Source organism: Capricornis sumatraensis, chromosome 3, assembly GCF_032405125.1.
Source record: "Capricornis sumatraensis isolate serow.1 chromosome 3, serow.2, whole genome shotgun sequence".
In the NCBI taxonomy this organism is placed as follows: Eukaryota; Metazoa; Chordata; class Mammalia; order Artiodactyla; family Bovidae; genus Capricornis; species Capricornis sumatraensis.
The window spans coordinates 80744926-80765744 of record NC_091071.1 but is presented as its reverse complement, the minus strand read 5'-3'; the positions used below and the strand labels follow the sequence as shown (position 1 = coordinate 80765744).

At 40.4% G+C, this 20819-nt stretch overlaps 1 protein-coding gene across 1 annotated transcript in view; it reads right to left on the bottom strand.

The window, feature by feature from the left end:
* Positions 1–2567: 2567 nt before the first annotated feature.
* Positions 2568–20819, bottom strand: part of ITGB6 (integrin subunit beta 6) — an 82324-nt gene continuing 64072 nt past the window's right edge. Inside the window, exons 13-15 of the mRNA XM_068967756.1 lie at positions 14722–14841; positions 9452–9618; positions 2568–2666 (exon numbers count right to left, since the gene is read on the bottom strand). Coding sequence (XP_068823857.1) covers positions 2568–2666; positions 9452–9618; positions 14722–14841 — 386 coding nt within the window. The remainder of the gene's footprint in view (positions 2667–9451; positions 9619–14721; positions 14842–20819) is intronic.

The window sequence follows — 20819 nt, the reverse complement described above, 5'->3', positions numbered from 1 at the left end:
ACGGATGGAGAAGCCTGGTGGGCTGCAGTCCACGGGGTCGCAGAGTCGGACACGACTTCACCTTTACTTTCCCCTTGTCTTTACATGGCCTTCTCTTTGTGCATCTGTGGGACCTAATCTCTTCTTATAAGGACACCAATCATATCAGCTTAGAGTGACCTCATTTTAACTCAGCTCTTTAAATTTCTTAGCTCCAAGTGCAGCCATATTCTGATTAAGACGTCAGATTGTGAATTTGGGGGCGAGAATCACACTTACCCTAAAGAACTTGATTTTACACAATGTGGGGTAATGTCCAGACCTGCTTAAAAACCTTGTGATGTCAGTATTATAAACTTGCAGCAGATTACTGCCGACACTCTGCTGTCTCCTGCCTTCAGTGGCTGCCTCTTTCTGCTCTTCTCCTTGGCTGAGACCAGCAAAGCGGTCAGAACAGGTCACCCAGGAATACAGAAATCCAAGAAGAGGGTTTTGTGCCAGGTAAATAAAAGGAATTATCATTCATCTAAGGTTCATTGTTTAAATTATGATGTTTATTTATGTCAATGCAAAATACAATAAAGCAACTTACAAAAAAAACACCATTGTATCTTCATGTAACATAACTCTTCAGTGAACAGAAGTACTACTGTTAATGTTTTGACCTTTGCAAGGTCCAGCCTTGGGTCAAAACAAGATGCAGAGAAATAGCAGATTTTTTTCTACCTTCCCCAATATACACACAAAGGAAATTTATATATCCTAAAATCCCATTCTAGTAGTAATACAAAAAAATATCACACGTAGAGATGAATACCACCGTTGTGTCATTGGAATCGCAACTTCCTTATTGCTTGAGATTTCCCACCAACCCTGGGCTTCAGTCAGGAATGCATGGGTACATCAGCCCTTCAGGTTTCCCAAGTGATTGTTTAGTAATTCTTTTAGTATAACTGTATACTCCCCAAGTGTCTAATTTACCTGAGTTATTTAGAAACCTGAAAAAAAATAAGTCTCTAAGTGAGCAAATTGTGTACCAAACTCTCTGACAGAATGGAAGAGACTTATCATAGATTATTCTGTGCCAGTTCAGTGGAGAAACATGAAGCCTCCATTACCTAATGAACTACTCACCTAGTAAAAGGCTTCACATTACAATTTTCTCAAAGGTAATAACCATTGCACAAAAGTACAAGACCTCATCTACATTCCAGTAGTTTAAGTGCTATTTGTCTAGCCACTACATTTTCAAACAAATGGCAATTATCACTTAACTAACAAAATCTTTCTATCATTTCACTGATAAGAGTCAGTCTCACACTGTGGAAAGAAGCAGCAAGCTTGGAGCTAGAAGATCTCGGTTCCAGACCAGTTCCACCCACTCTCTGAGGCTTAGTTTCCTTCTGAGGATCAATGAGATGAAAGTGCTTTGTGAAGCAGTATTAACTATAAGGAATAATATTCTACGGAGTTCATCTTTTCAATTAACCTGTGGATCCCTAATTACCCACATGTATTTTGCAAGTAAAATCCAACTTTTTCAAGTAGCATATTCACCATATGCAACTGAAATATGCAAGCTCGGTTATGCAAATGGAAAAAGAATACAGATTTAAGTAAGCCTATTACTCACAGGAGACTTGTGTATTCTTGATATGTTTGGTTTAAACCATTAAAAATTTTATTCTGTTTAATGCATGGTCCTTTTGTGTTATTGGAGCTCAATTTGAATAAGCTATCTCACTATTTAAAATTTTTGACAAGAAATTAAAACTTTCATATGCAATTTACAGGGTTTACATGACTGTGAAACTGAGTTAAATGGGTTGAGAAATACAGAAGGAGTAAGTCTGAAAACTAAGGGTCAATAGGGAAACTGAATGTAGAAGTTTATTTTTCAGGCCATTAAACATAATCTAATGATAGGCCTGTTATTTTTGTATTTTACTGGTGACTACCTAATCTATAAATTACTTTTTCTTCATCTGTAAAACAAAAAAATATTTGACTTTTAGGGACATTCAAATCTGTAGAAATTATTAATACTTCATTTTCATTCTTACATGAGGAGCATCTTTAGGAGAACTATATCCTATAGCTTAAGTAAGAGTCAGTATCTCATTTTTTCATTGGTTAAGAAAAAAATCTTCCTTTAGGAAAGGGCAGATTTACTAAAAGTTTAGAATTCATTGGCAAATTTGACTATATAATGTGGCATATGGATTTGTGACTTTGCTGAGACAAAGACTTCAGGTAGCTGTATTTCTGTAATAAATGAGATTCTAATTTCAAACATTTTTCAAATGCAAATCAGGCCTTCACAAATCATTCTGATGATTTTTTGAGGCATTAATGCAGCAGAGTTAGTATTTTTGAAATGATCCCCAAAGTCACCCCATGCTAAGGATATCTCTCTTCTTATTTTGAAACTGTCAACATCGTCTCTAACCTTCACACAGAAAATGACTGATCTCCCAATGACCTATTATTATCTTAAACCAACCTTAAAACAACAAAGAGAGAAAAATTAAATAGTGCAATAACATTTCATATCAGTGAAACAAAATTTGTCTGTGCATAAAGTAGTTCTATCCATCCGTGGAAAGATCAACCTTTTGTTTTTCCTTGTGTTTATAGGTTACATTTTTAAAGGTACTGGTGGAGCCTCTGTACAGTGGATTTGTTCCCTAAAAAAGAAAAAAAAATGGTTCAAATGAAAGTATGTGTATATTTTGTTACTACACAGTTTTAATATATCTGAATAATTTCGGTGTACATTACAGATTAGAAAAAGAAAGTTAGGCTTAATCTTGGAAGATATTTGAATAATTTTGATTAATTTGATATGTCATACTTTAAGCATTTAAAAATATATACTTTACTTCATTGTTTTTTATTATGAAAAATAATTCTGTATCCTAAAAATCTTACCCTTTTTGGAAATGCACTAAATCCTGGATTTTTGGAAATGCACAAGGAACAAAAAATGGCTGCTTTGTTCGCTGCTGTTTTACCTGAGCTGAAAACAGTTCAACTAGCCCACAGCAGGCACTCAGAATTTGTCAAATGAAGAGAATGAACCAACAGGTGACCCAAAAGTAAAATGGGAAAGATAAAAATGGGAAAAGTGAACTGCTAGAAGCATACAAAGATGAATGACATACGCACTGAGTGAAGTCAGACAGAGAAAGAGAAATATCATATGATCTCCCTAATATGCTGAATCTAGGAAGAAATGATACAAATGAACTTGTTTACCAAACAGAAACAGACTCACAGACTTAGAGAACCAATGTATGATTACTGGGGGGAGGGTTGGGGTAAGGGATAGTCCGGAGTTTGGGATGGGCAAGCATACACTGCTATATTTAAAATGGATAACCAACAAGGACCTACTGTATAGCACAGGGAACTCCGCTCAAGGTTATGTAACAGCCTGAACGGGAAGGGGTTTGAGGGAGAATGGATATATGTATATGCATGGCTGAGTTCCTTTGCTGTGCACCTGAAACTATCCCAACATTGTTAATCGGCTACAATCTGATACAAAATAAAAATAAAAAGAAATAAAAGTATCCACCTTTAAGAAATGGACATAGTATCCACCTTTAAGAAATACATTGAGATGATGAGAAGCATCAAACTAGGGCACAAATAATCTTGCTAAAGTGAAACCAAAATTCAGAAGGAGTTACAACTAGCTTCATGGAACAGCAAACACCTGCTGCTGCTGCTGCTGTTGCTGCTGCTGCTGCTGCTGCTAAGTCGCTTCAGTCGTGTCCGACTCTGCAACCCCATAGACGGCAGCCCACCAGGCTCCCCAGTCTCTGGGATTCTCTAGGCAAGAATACTGGAGTGGGTTGCCATTTCCTTCTCCAACGCATAAAAGTGAAAAGTCAAAGTGAAGTCGCTCAGTCGTGTCGGACTCTTCGCGACCCCATGAACTGCAGCCTACCAGGCTCCTCCGTCCATGGGATTTTCCAGGCAACACCTGCTAGTACATAGTAAAAAGAACTTGGTGGCTTTCCCTTGCTAGAGAATAACAGTGTGGGAAGGAGAAAGTCACAAGAGCTGGGCATGTGGGATGCCGGGCTCATGACAGAGTACTGGTCCCCAGGAGGATTGGGCAAAACAGCGTTGCCCCCAGGGCAGTAGAAAGGTTGTGTGCAAAGCCTGGATAATTCAATTGCTCTGTCTGGATGTAGATGTGTGCCCAGGGGCCAACACTGGGACCAGACAGCCCAAAGCTCTCTAGGTGTTTGAATAAATGCTCAACTTGAGCCTCCAACTTCTCTCCTTCAGTTTCATTGTTCCATGCAGGCACACAATATCTGGATAAGGAACATTTCCTTCCCTCCCATTCCCCAAGGTTGGTCATGCAGACTTTAGCTTCAGAAAGCCTCAGTTCTAACCCCACTCTACCATGTAACCTTACTTAAGCAGTTCTGAATCTTGGCATTCTCGTCCATAAGAGGGATTACCAAAGTGCCCACCTGGTCCATGAGGACAGTACTTCAGCAGGTACCTGGCACATAGTAAATGCTCAAAAAATCCTGCTTCTCATCAGTTCAATTCAGTTGCTCAGTCGTGTCTGACTCTTTGTGACCCCAGGGACTGCAGCACACCAGGCTTCCCTGTCCATCACCAACTCCCAGAACTTGCTCAAACTCATGTCTATCAAGTCGGTGATGCCATCCAACCATCCATCATCCCCTTCTCCTCCTGCCTTCAGTCTTTCCCAGCACCAGGGTCTTTTCCAGGGAGTCAGTTCTTCCCATCAGGTGGCCAAAGTATTGGAGCTTTAGCTTCAGCATCAGTTCTACTTACATATAACTTATTTGCATTTGGAATTTCCTTTCTTTAAGGTCCTGGATAGGGTGCTAAAAATATGCCCCATTTCTGGGCTTTGGGAATCAGCACAGCATTTCCAAATCCATTTTTGAGTATGTATGGAGTCTGGGTGCCACCTCTGACTCTCCAAATTATCATACTTTGGTCTCCTTATCCCATGAATGGCAGAGATGGTAGCATTTTCTAGGCATAGATTTGAAGAAAAAAAAAAAAAAACCAATGCAATTGTATTTGCTTTCTCAGTACATTTCTCTCAGCTCTCAGAAGAACTGAATAAAATTGAAAACCATTCTCTGGCCTCTCCCTCTTGTTTCCCTTGGATGCACTGCAGTATCTTCATTGTGAAGAGGCATCACACCTGCACCTGTTTCTGTGTTGCCCAGAGCCAGTGGCCTACCTCTGACTGAGCAACATGTTACCTTTCTCCATGTGCTTTTGCAGAGAGATGCTATCTCAGTAATGAGAGCAAATAAAGAAGAGGTTCCCTGGTGGTGGGTGACGAGTGAAGGCCAAGTCACTATATTGCTTCTACTCCTGAGGTCAGCTTGGATAATCATGAGAACTCTCCAGTCCTTATTTAGTCCTACTGCAATAAGAACTCGAGATTTGGAGGGTATATGGCAGATGGATGTGGTCTTAGATGCAAGCAGAGTCTTGTTCACAAACAAAATTCATGTGTGGAATTCTATTAAATTTAAGAGATTAATTTAATTGCAAACTAGTAAGTTTAAGTTGGGTGCAGAAGAATAAGGGACTTGACTGAAGAGGAAAGATGGGAGAACATGAGATGTGAAGGCTGGGAATAATGGGCGTGGCACTGTCCAGGAGGAATTGAGGGACTTAGGAAACCAGACGCTGTGTAAGAGGAAACAAGCTGTGAGTAGGGCCAGGGCAGAGCTTGTAGGACTAGGAGCTCTTTTGTGGATCCCATCCCAGATCATGTCAGGCATCCCACATCTCACACTAAACACAGCTGATATGCACAACAAAAGAGGTGACTTGAGTTGCAATTGACTGGATACACAATGCTATTGGGCAGATATTTTGTTGAATGTTTCATTTTGATTGTGCAATTTTCTTTCTATGTTTTGAAGCAACTTTGTTTATTAAAGTTTACAATATTTGGCCGGCGCAGGTGGGAGGAGGTCTCTTGCAAAGGTAGTCATAGGGTCTGGGCATGCTAACAGGGGTGGTGGACGAAGCAGATCCCAACATAGTACGAGGGTAAGGTGGAAGCTTAAAGCTAGGGTAAAGGCAAGTACATTTGATGCGGGCCAGTAGAGTTTTTGCTGGGCGCAGCTGATGATCAGAACTCAGCAGGATGAGTTCAAATAAAATGTTGTTGGCAGGAGGAAGTGGGGTGATGCTCAGCACTGCCTCCTTTAGTGCCGTGCCAGTGGCAGCCTCTCTGCCTAGGATTTCCAGCTGAGACATGGGCTTGTGTCTGGCTCCATTTCCAGTGGATCTGCCCTCCTGCACTGTTTAAACAAGGTCAGGTTTCCTCCAACCCTCTGGAGTCACTAGGCTGACTCCCCCAGGAGTTCTGGACGGTGCTAATTTAGGCTGTGGATTTTACAAATGTAATGGCACATTTTTTGAGCTTGAAAAAGTGGTAATAAGAAAGCTCTCTGTCATGACCCACAGCTGCCTTAATGACTGCCTAACTGCCAAATGTAGACCTGATTTGCTTAGCACAGTGCAAAATCAATCCATGACTGTAACGAATGTCAGACTGAACGTTCTTCGCCTTTAGTTAATGACTTGTCATCCTAGGAAAAAATGTCTAATCAAAAATGGATTTAAATATCTTCCCTTTGTGTTTTCATAAAGACTATGGATGGGGGGCATTTCTAAAAGTGTAATAAGAGGTAACCTTTCTTTATAGTTGATTAATGAAATATTTTAGGAGGCAAGAACAAAGCTCTTTCTTATCCAGAGCTCTATCACCTTTAGAGTCTAATGGGGGCCTAGGGGTTGGAAGATCCCACTGTTGTCCCTTGAGATCCCCTGGGCTTGAAGACCAAATTCAGTTCTTCAAGAGGCAAAAGGTTTTAGGTAAAAAAAAAATCAAATAAAAAAACCCCAAAATGGATGCACGGAGCAGCATTCTTCTTTTTTTTTTTTTTCAAATAGGACATATTAGTGAAATTTGAATTGAATAATTTGAATTAAACCTCTTTTGCATCCAAGTGAATAATTATGACCTAGTCATTATCTAGTCAAGAACATCAAACATTTGTTATTCAAAGAAACTCATTTTAACAGGGAATAATACTTTTCATTTATGCTTTTATCTGTTTAATGCATATTTTAATTCCACTTTCGGTGAAGAGACAACAAAAATTCAGCATTTGAATTTCAGTCATGTTCTGCATCCTAAGGGAAAACAATTCATGTTTTGGGGGAAATTAACTGTTAATTAAAATGTTATTTTAAAGATATTAATCATTTGTCAGGATTCATGCCTTTGTCGGAGAACATGAAAAAGTGCTGGTTAGTAGATACACATCATATAATTGCCCAAGTGCTTGTTTTCAGAACACCTGCCTATTATTTCTAGGACGGTCAAGGCTGTGCTTGGAAGAAAAGGCTGCAATTAGGATTTCAGCTCCATCGTAAAGCAGCAATTTGGGAAATCTCTTATCCTTTCTGAGCCTCAATTTTCTTACATCCAAAAATGGGAGCATCAAGACTACTGCCTAGGGCTCGTGGTCTTTCAACTAACTACTGCTGTTGCATTTTGTACTGACTTAATCACGCTCTTGTTTGCTTCTTGTCCAAAAATTTCTCCAGTTTAGGTTATTACAGAACACTGAATCGAGTTCCCTGTGCTATATGCAGTAGGCCCTCGTTGGTTGCCTGTTTTACATATTGGTGTGTATGAACCTATGGTGACCGCGGAAATGGGTTGGGTGGGTAAGGGATGGATTGGGGGTTTGAGATTGGCATGAACACACTAGTCACATTGTTTAACCCAATTGCCTTCTGACCCCTTCCAGCCATTTTCTTGACAGTTGGTGAGAGTTAAAAACAACATTTATGGCCAGGGAGTCAGGTGATGTTAATTGCTTCAGTACTTTGGCTTCATAGTACTGGGCTCTAAGTTACCAAACTAACTTGACAGGTTACATTTTTACCTCATTAGAGATAGAAACTATATCTTCATTGCAAATCCTCATTTTACATTACTAAGGATTTTGTTTAATTAGGAAAAGTCCACACATACACAAAAGAAGAGGAAATTCATATCATGAACCTCTGTAGACCCATCACCCAGATTCAGGGGTTATCAGGATTTTGCCACAGTTACTTCAACTATTCCTCTCTCTCTCTTTTGGCTGAATTATTGAAGGGCAAACCCAGTTTTCACTTCTTTTTTACTGTAAACCTTAATTATTTTCTATCAAAGCCTCATGCCATTATCCTACCTAACCGAATTAACCATAATTTCTTGCTATCAGTCTAATACCCAGGTCAATACTTTTTTCCAGTTGTCAAAAAATATATATTAGAGTGCTCAAATCAAGATCTAAACAAGATCCATACATTGCATTTTGTTGTTGCGTCTAAAGGTATTTTTAATGGGAAGATAAAGCAGATAAAATTTTCATGGTCTATTGCTCTGCACCATATATTATATTTATTTCAAAATAACTGCATAAAATATAACATCCCTTATTAGGATAAATGTGCCTAAAACAGAAAATTCCATTTGCTTTAGGTACGGAAGATATCATTACAGAACTAGAGAAAAAAGCGTTAACATCAATTGTTTGGGGAGATGAACCCAAAGGAGTATTGCATTTGCCTGTATCTTCTCCAGTGATATCATGGTTTTAAGAATCAGCAGTGTAAGGTAATTGCTATCAGATAGCTGGACACACCATTAGAGAGGGAGAGATGAAATTAAAACCATGAAATTGTTTCTATGGGCCTCTAGAAATGTAATTATCTCTCCTGTGGAAAAGAAACACGGAAAATTGGAGTCCTGTTTTGTGTTTGCCCACTGTGAAGAGAAGACACATGAATTATATCTACTGAGTACATATATTTAAAAGTCGATACTTTGGAGGGATCTCCCCCCACCTCAGGTAGCTGTTTAAAATGGATGCTATTCAGAAAAGCTAACTGGGTGGTATTTTAAAAGTCTTCTTGCCTTACTTTTTTAACCTATTATGAGTAATGAGTATTTCCATGGAAATTGGCATGAACTGTCATACTACTCCTGAACATTATTCCATTAGCTCTAACAGCCGATTTATGGAAATGTTTAGGTGTAGCATGTATGCTTGTCAAATGGGGCCTGCAGGAACCTTCTGGTGGTAAAGAATAAAATGTGTTGCCTTGATGTTCCTAAGTAGCTAACAGTATAAGCAGTTTCATGAGACTCTTTAGGGGAAATCTTCATTGCAATGAGAGACAAATGAATGCTGTGAGGACTGAGTTCCAGATAATGGACAGAGGTCCCTTTGTCCCCAAAGCAGAACAGAAACCAGCTGTTGGGGACATGGTGAAAGGAGCAGAGAAAGAATGTGACAGTTTAACTCTTAGTGCAGAAGAAATCCAACACCCCTTCTTTTCCTCAGGACAAGGAGCAGCTAGCCCCTAGGTGTGCGCATACCGTTTGCCACTTGGCCTTTGACCTTTCTGCTTCAAATTTGGCAACTTCTTTCCTATCATGAAAAGACACCAGGAGCTTCCAAATGCACAGTAGGCCGACTCCAATAAGAAGAATAGCCAGCGAAACCCCCAGCATGATCATGGGAATATTTGGAGGTTTTGGACAGTCTGTGAAAACAAAATTACATTAAGGAGATTGTTCAATTAATGTTCTGATGCAGAGAAAACACTTCTCATTAAATTTTCAAACCATAATTTTTCTCCAGTAGAGGAAAGATAATAATCTCTTTTGTTTTGCTGAATTTTTAAAAATGAGTTACTTGTTGAAGGATAGCCCTATTTCTTCAAAGAAAACAAAAGATAAAGTAAGAACTTGATTATTCAAAGCAAATGGATATATACTTGAATGACTGACTCAAAAAGAATTAAAATTCAAAAGAGTGACAATTAATACACATGGAGTATTTAAAGGATCAGTGAAAAGACTGTAGTTTACTAAAGATGACCTCTTCTGAGTATAAGACAAACTAGAAATGGAATGTGTACACACATATACACTTTTTCATGGATTTTCTTGAATCGTATAGGAGATTAACTCAAAATTAAATACAACCTACCCCCAAGAAGGACACTACTTGTTCTTCCTTTTAAAATATATAGACAGAAAATAATCATGATTTTCAGTTTTATTTTCACTCTAATGCAGTGCCCTGATGTCTTGGAAAATTCCTGAATTGGGTTCAGGAGAGGTGGGTTCCATTCCCATATGATGGACAGTACCTGCCTGAAATCCATTAAATCTCTCCATCTCTCTGAGCCCCAGTGCCCTCGTCTGTAAAACCAAGGTGTGGGGCTTCAGTGTTCCCTTACCTTCCTGATAAGATTAAGCCCAGGTGCTCATGCTTATTAAACCCACCTCTGAAATTCCTAGACCCATCCCCTGAGATTCTGATTCAGTTGGTTTGGATGAAGCCACAGACTCTTTATTATTAAAATATCCCAAGTGATTCTTATCTCCAGGGAAGTTTGAGAAATCAGGTGTTCTGTATAGTCCTTTCTACTCAAACATTCTATGAAATGTTATTTTGACTCTATTGATGATACTGATACAATTTTGTAATTATACAGTACCTTCTCTCATTGACAGCAGAATGACTAATAATACTTGCAATAAGCCTGGGAGATGATACATTTCTTAATGAAGCATTATAATTAAGCTCTCCCTCTGCTACCATGGGAAAAAAATCCCCATAAAAATTATCATTAAATATCTGCCTCCCTCTGCAAGAAGTGAGGCAAATTCATGGCATCTCAGGAGGAAACGAATCATGCTTAGTTTATCCTAACTCTTATTGCTTTTAGATATTTAATAAGGAGAGTTATACACACAGGACGAGTCATGCTGCTTTCAAGGTAAGATCTATAGCTGATCTGAATTTGAGCGGGACTAATGACCCTCTAACAGCATGACGCCTGGCTTTACACAGTTTTGTTCTTTAGCCAAAAAGCCATGTAAGGTGATTAGGCAGAAAGAAGTAGAGGAGTTAATGAAATAGCTACTACAGTACGAAGATCTAAAGACGGTTTCTAGAATAGCAAATGAACCATGGCTGCTTCTAATAGGTTAGCAACACTCCTGCAAAGAAAGTGGCAAGCCTGTGTCCATGAGAGTATATACTGGCTACATCTTTGACTATGAAATGTCTGGGGTGGAGCATAGAATGTTCTTGCTCGAAGCAAAATGAAGCTCGCTGAGACCCTGAAGCCAGAACATGAATTAGGAGGGCTCTCTGGTAGGCAATAAATATAGGAGGAGCGGGCATGGCCTGGTGGAGATAATCATTTTAAGAATTTAGAGTCACTGGGAATTAAACATTTCTCAAGCGAGGATTTTGGTCCAGCCTCCAGAGCAGGTATTACACAGAAGAAATCTCCACTTTCCATACTCTCTTTGGTATCTCTTGAGATGCTCATACTGAAGACATGTTGTAGGTAGGAGGAAAGGCTTTCTCTATCACTGTGTGCCATCCAGGCTTGTCTGTTGAGTCCAGATCAGTGCGGCACCTAATTCTAAGGTGCTGAATTTCTAATACTGCCAATCTGGTAGCCCAGTCACGTGTGGCTATAGCTCAATAGTCACTAGAAATGTGATTTTTCAGAATTAGACTTTGTGTTAAGTGTGAAATGCACAGTGATTTTGAAAACTTGATAACAAAAAAAAGTACAATATCTCATTAACAATTTTATATTGACTGTACACTGACATAAGATTTTGGATGTAATGGATTAAATAAAACATACTATTAAAATTAATTTATTGTATACTTTTTATGGGAGGCAGGAGGATGGCTCCAAGAGGGAGGGGATATAGATAAAATTATGGCTGGTTCATGTTGTATGGCAGAAAGCAACACAACATTATAAAGCAATTATCCTCTAGTTAAAAATTATACAAAGGTTACCTGGAAATTTTAACAATACAATGTGGTTTGCATAGCATTTCTATGGGAGAGGATTCAGATTTCTTTATGCTCGTTCAGCCAGTGGGAGGCACTATAGCACAGTAGTTAAGAGCACGGGTGCCCAGCCAGACTGCCGGAGATCCCAACCAGCGCTAGGATTTAATTGCTGCAGGACCTAGCAAATGATTAACGTCTCGATTTCCTTACCCATAAGATGGAAATGACAGCAACACCCGCTTTACATGGTTGTTGAGAACGTTAAATTAATACATGTAGAACACATACGATAACACGTGACAGGGTGTTAATAAGGGCCCGGTGAATGACAGCTGCCATTATTGTTAGTAGCAGTAATAGTAGTGTCACAACGAAGGCCCTTCTCCCTTCCTGTCCTCACGACCTCAAGGCTTGGAATCTCCAAGGTGGAACCTGTGGGTGTCAGATCTACACTCCTATCTGTGCCAGGAAGCCTCCCCAGCTGTCATTCACCGTGGTTCTCATGGATGCGGCTCTTGTCTGCTGAAAGTGTCTCTGGAAAATAGATGAGTGAAGATTCACACACACACTGATGGTGACTCTTCACTTGGCTATCTTTTTCTATCTGGTTGGAGAACCCTGGGACTCCTTAACTTTCACATCCTCCTCTCTCATTTTGCCTCTTTTCTCCGGGTGCCTCCATCCAGCTGCCCTGAGGCTCTCTGGTCTTAAAGCTGTGAGAGGGAACAACAGACTGCAGGGCCCCCGGAAGTTCTGCTCTATCTGGGAACATTTACCAGGAAAGGAGCATCCTTCAAGCTGTCAGGGGACTCCTGTTAAACCTTAGGGAGGTCATTTCCCCCTCACTTTTTCCTGCTGCAAAAGCAGAGAGGGAATAAAAAGCCTTAATAAAGAGACATCAGGGCAGCTGAGGGCTTCTCTGAAAGATGGCATGTTGACGTGCCACCCCTATTGTGTGGACAAAAGAAGAAAAACCCAACAGTTCAGTAATGAGGAAGCATTTAGCAACCAAAGGCAAGTTTCACAAGAGAGAGAGAAAAAAAAAGAAAATTAACTAGATACAAAAGTCCTTGAATTAAAAACAGAACCTATTCTGGAAAGTTTCATTTTTGCTTGAAACTTGCTTTTCCAATGGAGTTAATAGTATAAGGAGCGGCTTTGATTTCAGGAGAACTAGTTCAAGCCATTACCATGGTCACAGAGGGCAGGGGTGTAGGTAAAGAATTTGCCTTTAGAAAACAGATAATGAGGAGGCAGGTGTTTGTACTATAAAGTATTTCTTCTTGGTACAGCAGGAATCCCCTTAAATTTCCTTAACTAATGGCCTCTACAGTGCCCTTTATGTATGCATTTCAGACGAGATTGGGTGTGTTCAGGGTGGTATGGCCGTAGACAATATGTATGCATTTCAAAGAAGCTGATTTACGGGAGCTATGCAAGCGCAAGTCTCCAGGAGTGCTCTGCCCATCTGAGCGGCAAGGTCACCATCAGACAGCTGCATCTTGCATTGTGCTGACCTCTACCTCTCCCTGACCCTGAGCACTGCAATGTGGTGCTTTTCTAATCTTGTTTTCTTGGTGAGTTCACAGTGTTTTGAGCTTACTTCTTGATAATGGTATCATTGCTTTTCACACTCTCAAGCGATGGCAGTTTGGTGCTCTTGGGTTCACATTCAGGACTCAATGCTTCATCAGCCCATTGATAGACCAGCACACACAACACAACACCTCAGCCTTCTAGCCTGCCTTGCTGCTATTTTCTGGGCCAGAAGTTGGGCTCCAGGCTTTTGGGGGAAAGGAGAGGAGGCTGATGACAAGAGCCAGAGGTCTGATTTCATGCAGCTTTCGTTCTACTGCAGAGGTCTAGGGGCACATGATTAACCGAAGACAGAAAAGGGGAGGCACCTGTGAGTGTCCAAGCAGGCAGGCAGGCCTGTGAGGGTCAGAGTCGCCCAGAAGAGGCCTAGAAGCCAGCTGTATCAGAGTTGCCTGCAGAAGTGTTAAAATGCAGAGTCCTGGGCCATATCTGGCCAGCTGACTCAGGACACGGGCAGTCTAACAAGCTCCCCAGGTGAAACTCACTAAAACTTAAGAACGTCGCAACAAAAGTGCTTTTCTCACTATTTTCTTCTCCCCTGGCTATACGCTTCTCTCTCTCCTTCGCTGAAAATGAAGCTGACTCCATGAATTGGTATGGAGGAAAACTCATAAGAAGCGATGGACTCTGACTTCCTGTAGAGATTACTTCCTTCCTTCTTTGTCACTCATGCCTTTTCTGACTCAGCTGTCATTTAATGACCCATTGGGTAAGTTATTAACCAGTACATGTTTTACATGCATTTTTTTCACTTAATCCTTGACTCAACCCTTAGAAGAAAGTACTGTTGTTTTTCCCGTTTTACAGATGAGGAAATAGAGACGTGCAGAGCAAGTATCTTCCAAAACGTCACTGAGGTGGTGGAGCAGGATCTGAGCCCAAGGTCTGCCTGATTCAAAGCTTGCTCTCTTAGACTGTTGTATTCCTCTTCCCTGTTAGTCTTTCTGAAAACCATACCTTTCGCTGACATCTAATTGGTCCACCTTTCTATAATTCATCAGCCACCTTTTTGGATTGGAACACTCTTCTCTTGTATTTGGTCTTAATAAGAGACATTGGAACATACCAAACCTTTCAATAGGTATCTTTCAGTCATTGGGAAATCAAAAATTTGGAAATGTCTTTTCTGGCAAGCTACCCAGAGTATCTTTCTGGTTGTTTTCTCCTTTCCCATGTAGTATCTCTTATCACTGACAAGGGAAGGCAAGCCACCCACCTTTCTCGTTGATGCTGTGAATGACGGTTTTCCCTTCATTATCTGTAGTTAGTAGGAATGTAATAAGGCATTCATTTTCTCCTTGTAGAGAACAGGAAACAGAGCTATCCTTTGAGAAATCTGTAGATAAAGAAGTCATTCATTAGGTTCAATGAGTTTCCAAAAGATGTTTTTTTTTTTAAAGCAAAGTAGTATTGAGTTTTATTATGCAAATAGGAATTTCCAACATTGCAGAATAGGAAAGATGGGATTTTCCTCCACCCACTGAGGGTTTAATTTCTACTCCTGTTCCAGAAGAACAGTTCCAGGTGTGGTCAATCAGGACTGACCATCAGATTCACCCATCAGGCTGAGAGGTGCACAGTTTCAATGGAGTGAAGTGCTTCAAGGCAGGTACTGTATTGGGAATAGAATGGCTCAGATTATGCCAGTGAGGAGGCCATATGGTTTCTTTGGTTCAGAGTACTGGGAAGAAGCCTAGATTACGTTTCAGAGAGAGACTACACAGTTCAAACATAGTGGTATTTCTAAAGGGGCCTTTTCCACAATGTCCTAGTCAGATTGCTGGACATGTATGCTCACAACAGCAAATATAAGTCAATACGAGTTAACAGAGATTGAAGTGTTATATAGCATAAGGACTAACAGGATAAAGGTAAATCTCAGAATGAAAGGAGACTAGGAAACTTGCCTGCCAGTGCAGGAGGCTTAAGAAATGTGGGTTTGATCCCTGGGTTGGGAAGATCCCCTGGAGAAGGAAATGGCAACCTACTCCAGTATTCTTGCCTGGAGAATCCCACTGACAGAGGAGCCTAGCTAGCTACAGTCCATATAGTTGCAAAGAATCGGACATGACTGAAACAATTTAACACAAACACACACACAGGACGCCCACTGGCCTACCACTCATATAGCCCTTTTCTCAATTAAAAAAAAATTTCAACATTCCTCAAATCTTTTTCAAAAAAAAAAAAAAATTTGAGGTTATTCAACAACCAGAGAATGAATGCCATGACAGAAATTGATAATACAGTAAAATGGTCAATAATGTCAATACTATGTATCAGACATTTTAGTGGTCTGGCACCTATGCCAAAATTATGTAAGGTTTTTCTAATAAAAAAAAAAACTTACTTAAAACTCTCCTCTAAGTTAGAGACTTTTTAATGATACTGTTACACTTTTTTTTTTGTAAACCTGTAAATAGAATGACTGTTTGCTTTTATCTTCAAATTTTAAGACATGTGATCCAAGTGAAAGTCGCTCAGTTGTGTCCGACTCTGTGACCCCATAGACTATACAGTTCATGGAATTCTCGGGGCCAGAATACTGGAGTGGGGAGCCTTTCTCTTCTCCAGTGGGTCTTCCCAACCCAGGTCTCCCACATTGCAAGCGGATTCTTTGCCAAGCGAGCCACAAGGGAAGCCCAAGAATGCTGGAGTGGGGAGCCTACCCCTTCTCCAGTGGATCTTCCTCATCCAGGAATCCAACTAGGGGTCTCCTGCATTGCAGGCGAATTCTTGACCAACCAAGCTATCAGGGGAGTCTATATGAGCCAAAGCGAGTGTCTTACAATACAGTGGGTCAGAATCTGCAACTGGGATTGTCCGTCTCTGATAATCTTGGACATAGTCTTGTTAGATCTGTAACTTTTCTCAGTAGCTTCAACATAAAATTTTCTTCAGTAAAACAGAATCTAGCTATGTTCCTCTGACTCTAATGAAAAATTAAACAATAATCTGTTTTTGGTTTCACAATGCCATAGCCATAGAAAGACAGAAATTTTTTTTTTTTTTTGCCTTTAATTTATAAAATTAAACACCTCATGCCAAAGTCTTATAAGAGGTGTGCCTGTATATCCATAACAACTGAGACTGGTAAAACATTTGAAAGTGAAAGTTGCTCAGTTGTGTCCAACTCTCTGCAACCCCAGTGGACTATACAGTTCAGGGAATTCTCCAGGCCAGAATACTGGAGTGGGTAGCCTATCCCTTCTCCAGTGGATCTTCCCCACCCAGAAATCAAACCGGGATCTTCTGCATTGCAGGCAGATTCTTTACCAACTGAGTTATCAGGGAAGCCTTTAGCATTATTAATAAGATTTCAGAGGATAAATTTAAGTGAACAAACTGTTTCTGAATCCATTTGTTGCTGCTGTTTAATCACTAAGTTGTGTCTGTTTTACGACCCCATGGCCTGTAGCCCCCCAGGCTCCTCTGTCCATGGGATTTTCCAGGCAAGAATACTGGAGTGGGTGGCTATTTTCTTCTCTAGGGGATCTTCCCCACCTAGAGATCAAACCTACATATCCTGCATTGGCAGGTGGATTCTTTACCACTGAGCCACCTGGGAAGCCCCTTCGAATCCATTAAAAGCATCTTATTTACATAGGAATATTAAGAAATCTAATTACAAATTATTCTCATCTGGTCATTCCCAACAGTTTACCACCATCTAAATCACCTGGGAGGTTTCCCAGGCAGCACTAGTGCTAAAGAACCCACCTGCCAAGGCAGGAGACATAGGAGACACAGGTTCAATCCCTGGATCCAGAAGATCCTTTGGAGGAGGGCATGGCAACCCACTCCAGTATTTTTGCCTGGAGAATCAGACACGACTCAAGCGACTTAGCATGCCCACACGGAAATCACCTAGGAGTTTTGAAATGATGGATTCCAGGGACTCACCCTGGCTATTCTGATTTGAGAAGTCCGTGGACAGGAGCTTGCATATTCGTGAATTGCTAATAGTATCTTTAAAGAGGTGATTCTGATGAAGAGGTTTGGGCACCTCCAGGCAACAGTTGATTAGTGAAATCTGTGTTGTTTCATGTGTTTGACAGCAACAACAGTACATATATAATTCATACTTTGTCATTTTCAGATGACCTCCACCACACATTCTCCTACCAAACCGTTCCAGTTAGCTAGGACTCATGGAATCTTATGGACTATGCTTTTTCTTGCTGGAGTACTTTTTCCCTTCCATTCCTGCTTTGCCATGACAGTGCACACCTGCCCTGCTCTTCTAAAACTTACTTAATGGAACATTTTATTCTCAGGTAGAAAATACGTGGACAGCTTATAATACTGCTTTCAGTAATACTAATCCTGCTTTTTTATTTCCTCTTAAATAGCTACACCGAAGCACAGGGAGGCTTAATTTACTTGGCCAGGATTTTTAAAGTTTTAATGGAACTGCTAACATGACCTTTGAGTCATGACTCCCTTCTTGCTTTAATTACTTCACCACTCCTTTTCATGACTGTTATGACTCTGGATTTCGCCTGTTTTGTAGTGTTTGGGTATTAAAATGGCATTATTGAATGTGCAGTGAAAAGGTCCAGCTTGGGCTGGAGATTTGCATAATTAGCTGCTAAGGTTTTCTTTTGTTGTTCATTAGAAATGGACCTCTCTGTTTTACCCACTTGTATGAGTGCTAGCAGCACTGTTTTAGAATAATAGAATGAAAATAAGATCTCAGGCAGTCCATGAAATCATACAGAGAAAAGGGAGAAATGTGAGAATGGACGTGAAGAGGCCGGGGTCTGGGAAGGTCTGGGAAGGATGTGGAAAATATAAACTCTCTGCACCATTGACTCAAGATAACCATGTATTTGAGACCTTCGCTTTGAGGGATAGACAGTACTTCTCAGAGAAAACAGTTTCCCAGGAAAGGAAAAAAAAAAAGGGTTCTGGGGTCAAATAAGTTTGGGAATCCCTCCCTACTCTAATTTTTCCTTTTGCCTCACCTGAAGCTTCACAATGCACATTTAATTTAATGTACATGACAGCTCTCAGTCTTGCAAAGCAAACAAAAAGCTTAATTTCCCACTTGCAAAATTCATATGCCCATTGGTGCTTTTGTCCATGTGACATTTTCAGGACTAGGGTTCCATGGAACATACTTTGAGTAACAATGCTCTGAGTACATGAATGTTGGGGTAAATTCAAGACTTCTATTTCAGCAAAAAGGAATATGAAAGTTAAGCCACATGGCCTTAGAAATGCTCACACAAGTCATCATAGCACATTTGAGGAATAATTTATTTAGATTATGAAGTTTATGCTTACTTTACTCTTCATGTCCTTGTGAGGGGAAGGATGAGCTGATAAAAGGTCCCATGGAAGAGCAAATATGCAGTGATAATTTCAAGATGATATGATCAATAACATGACTGGGTGAGTAATTTGAAACAGGACTTATTTTAAGAAGGACCATTAGAAGATACATACGCTTGTGGCACTCGTGGTAAAAGAATCTGCCTACCAATGCAGGAGACACAAGAGACATAGTTTCGATCCCTGGGTCAGGAAGATCCTTTGGAGTAGAAAATGGCAACCCACTCCAGTACTCTTGCCTGGAAAATCCCATGGACAGAGGAACCTGGCGGGCTACAGTCCATGGGGCCGCAGAGTTGGATAGGACTTAGCAACTTAATAACAACAAGAACAACAACCCATTAGAAGAGTGACTTTTAAATTCTCAGGCTGACAAAGATATTTTTTCTTTCAAGTGCATCACAATTACTGCTTTAAATGATATTAGTCAACCAATCACTTTGATTTCTGAATTAGAAATAGTTATATTCCCCTATTTGGAAGATAATTTAGTCAATTACACCATAAGAATAATGAAACAATTTATAGGCTACTTGAGAAGATAATCTTCCTCTCAAATCCAGGCATTTATGATCATCTATACTCAGAAAGGCATTTCCATGGTGGCTCAGACGATAAAGAATCTGCCCATGATGCGGGAGACCCGGCTTTGATCTCTGGGTCGGGAAGAGTCCCTGGGGAAGGAAATGGCACCCCACTCCAGTATTCTTGCCTGGAGAATCCCACGGACGGGGGAATATGGCAGGCTACCATCTGTGGGGGCTCAAAGAGTCAGACATGGTTGAGCAACTAACACTAACTAACCATACTCAAAAACTGCCTAGATACATTCCCTATTTGTGATTTACGTGTTTCCAAGGTTGATTTCTTTTTCCCCTCAGCACATTAGATATCCCATGCTGTTAGTTAATTTGGTTCCAGTCATTTGCAGGGCATTTTCTGCAATTTTTAGTCATTTCTTTGAAACACATGGTAAATATACCAACTGTTTGCTGTGAAATGAAGCCAGAGGATATGCTGAGATTGTGGACTTGTTACTAATGTGGACAGGCCACAACGCCATCTTACTTAGTGCTTTTACCACATCTCATCTTCAGTATGAGTATAAGGTACATACCATCTTGTCCAATTTATGGCTATTTGGCATATTTATCTTAAGGCACCAGAAATGCACAGGCAAGGGGTTTCATGAGCACTAAACCCACCCTTCCATATAGGGTCATTTAACTGTGCACAGTCAGAAACCTCAATTTTAAAACAATGTTGGTAATTTTCAAAACAATAGAAATATCATTAACATATCACTTTGGAAATGGATTAATTTCTGTATTCTAGTTTCATTATTCAAGACGCATATGCTAGATTGTCATAAATTATCATCTTGGTTATTTCACTCCACCCAAAACACATCGGAGCTGCACCTCTAAGGCGTGCAGACATGAGCAGCGGTTCCTACCTCACGGCGGGTTTGTGATGATGGGAGAACAAATCCCCGCAGACAGTCCCTTTAGGAGGGGCAGTCATCAGTTTTCTTTTAAAGATCACAAATTATTTTTTAAATGCCTTCTCAGCTAAAATACAACCTATTTACATATCTGAGATAACCTTTTGCCATTGTTAGAAGGAATCTGATTTTAAGTAAGTCACTTCAAAAATGGCAGACGGAAGCAAGAGCAGAGTTTGCTTAGCAGTTAAAGGTAACAAGGCTTCCCAGGTGGCACAGTGGTAAAGAACCTGCCTGCCAATGCAGGAGACGCAAGAGATGCAGGTTCAGTTCCTGGGCCGGGAAGTTCCCCTGGAGGAGGAAACGGCAACCCACTCCAGTATTCTCACCTAGGAAATCCCATGGCCAGAGGAGCCTTATGGGCTGCAGTCCATAGCGTCATAAAGAGTGGGACATGACTGAGGTACTAAGCAAGCACCTCCCAAAGGTAACAGGCCTTTGTTGGAGTTTGGGACTGAGGGGACAGGGGATTA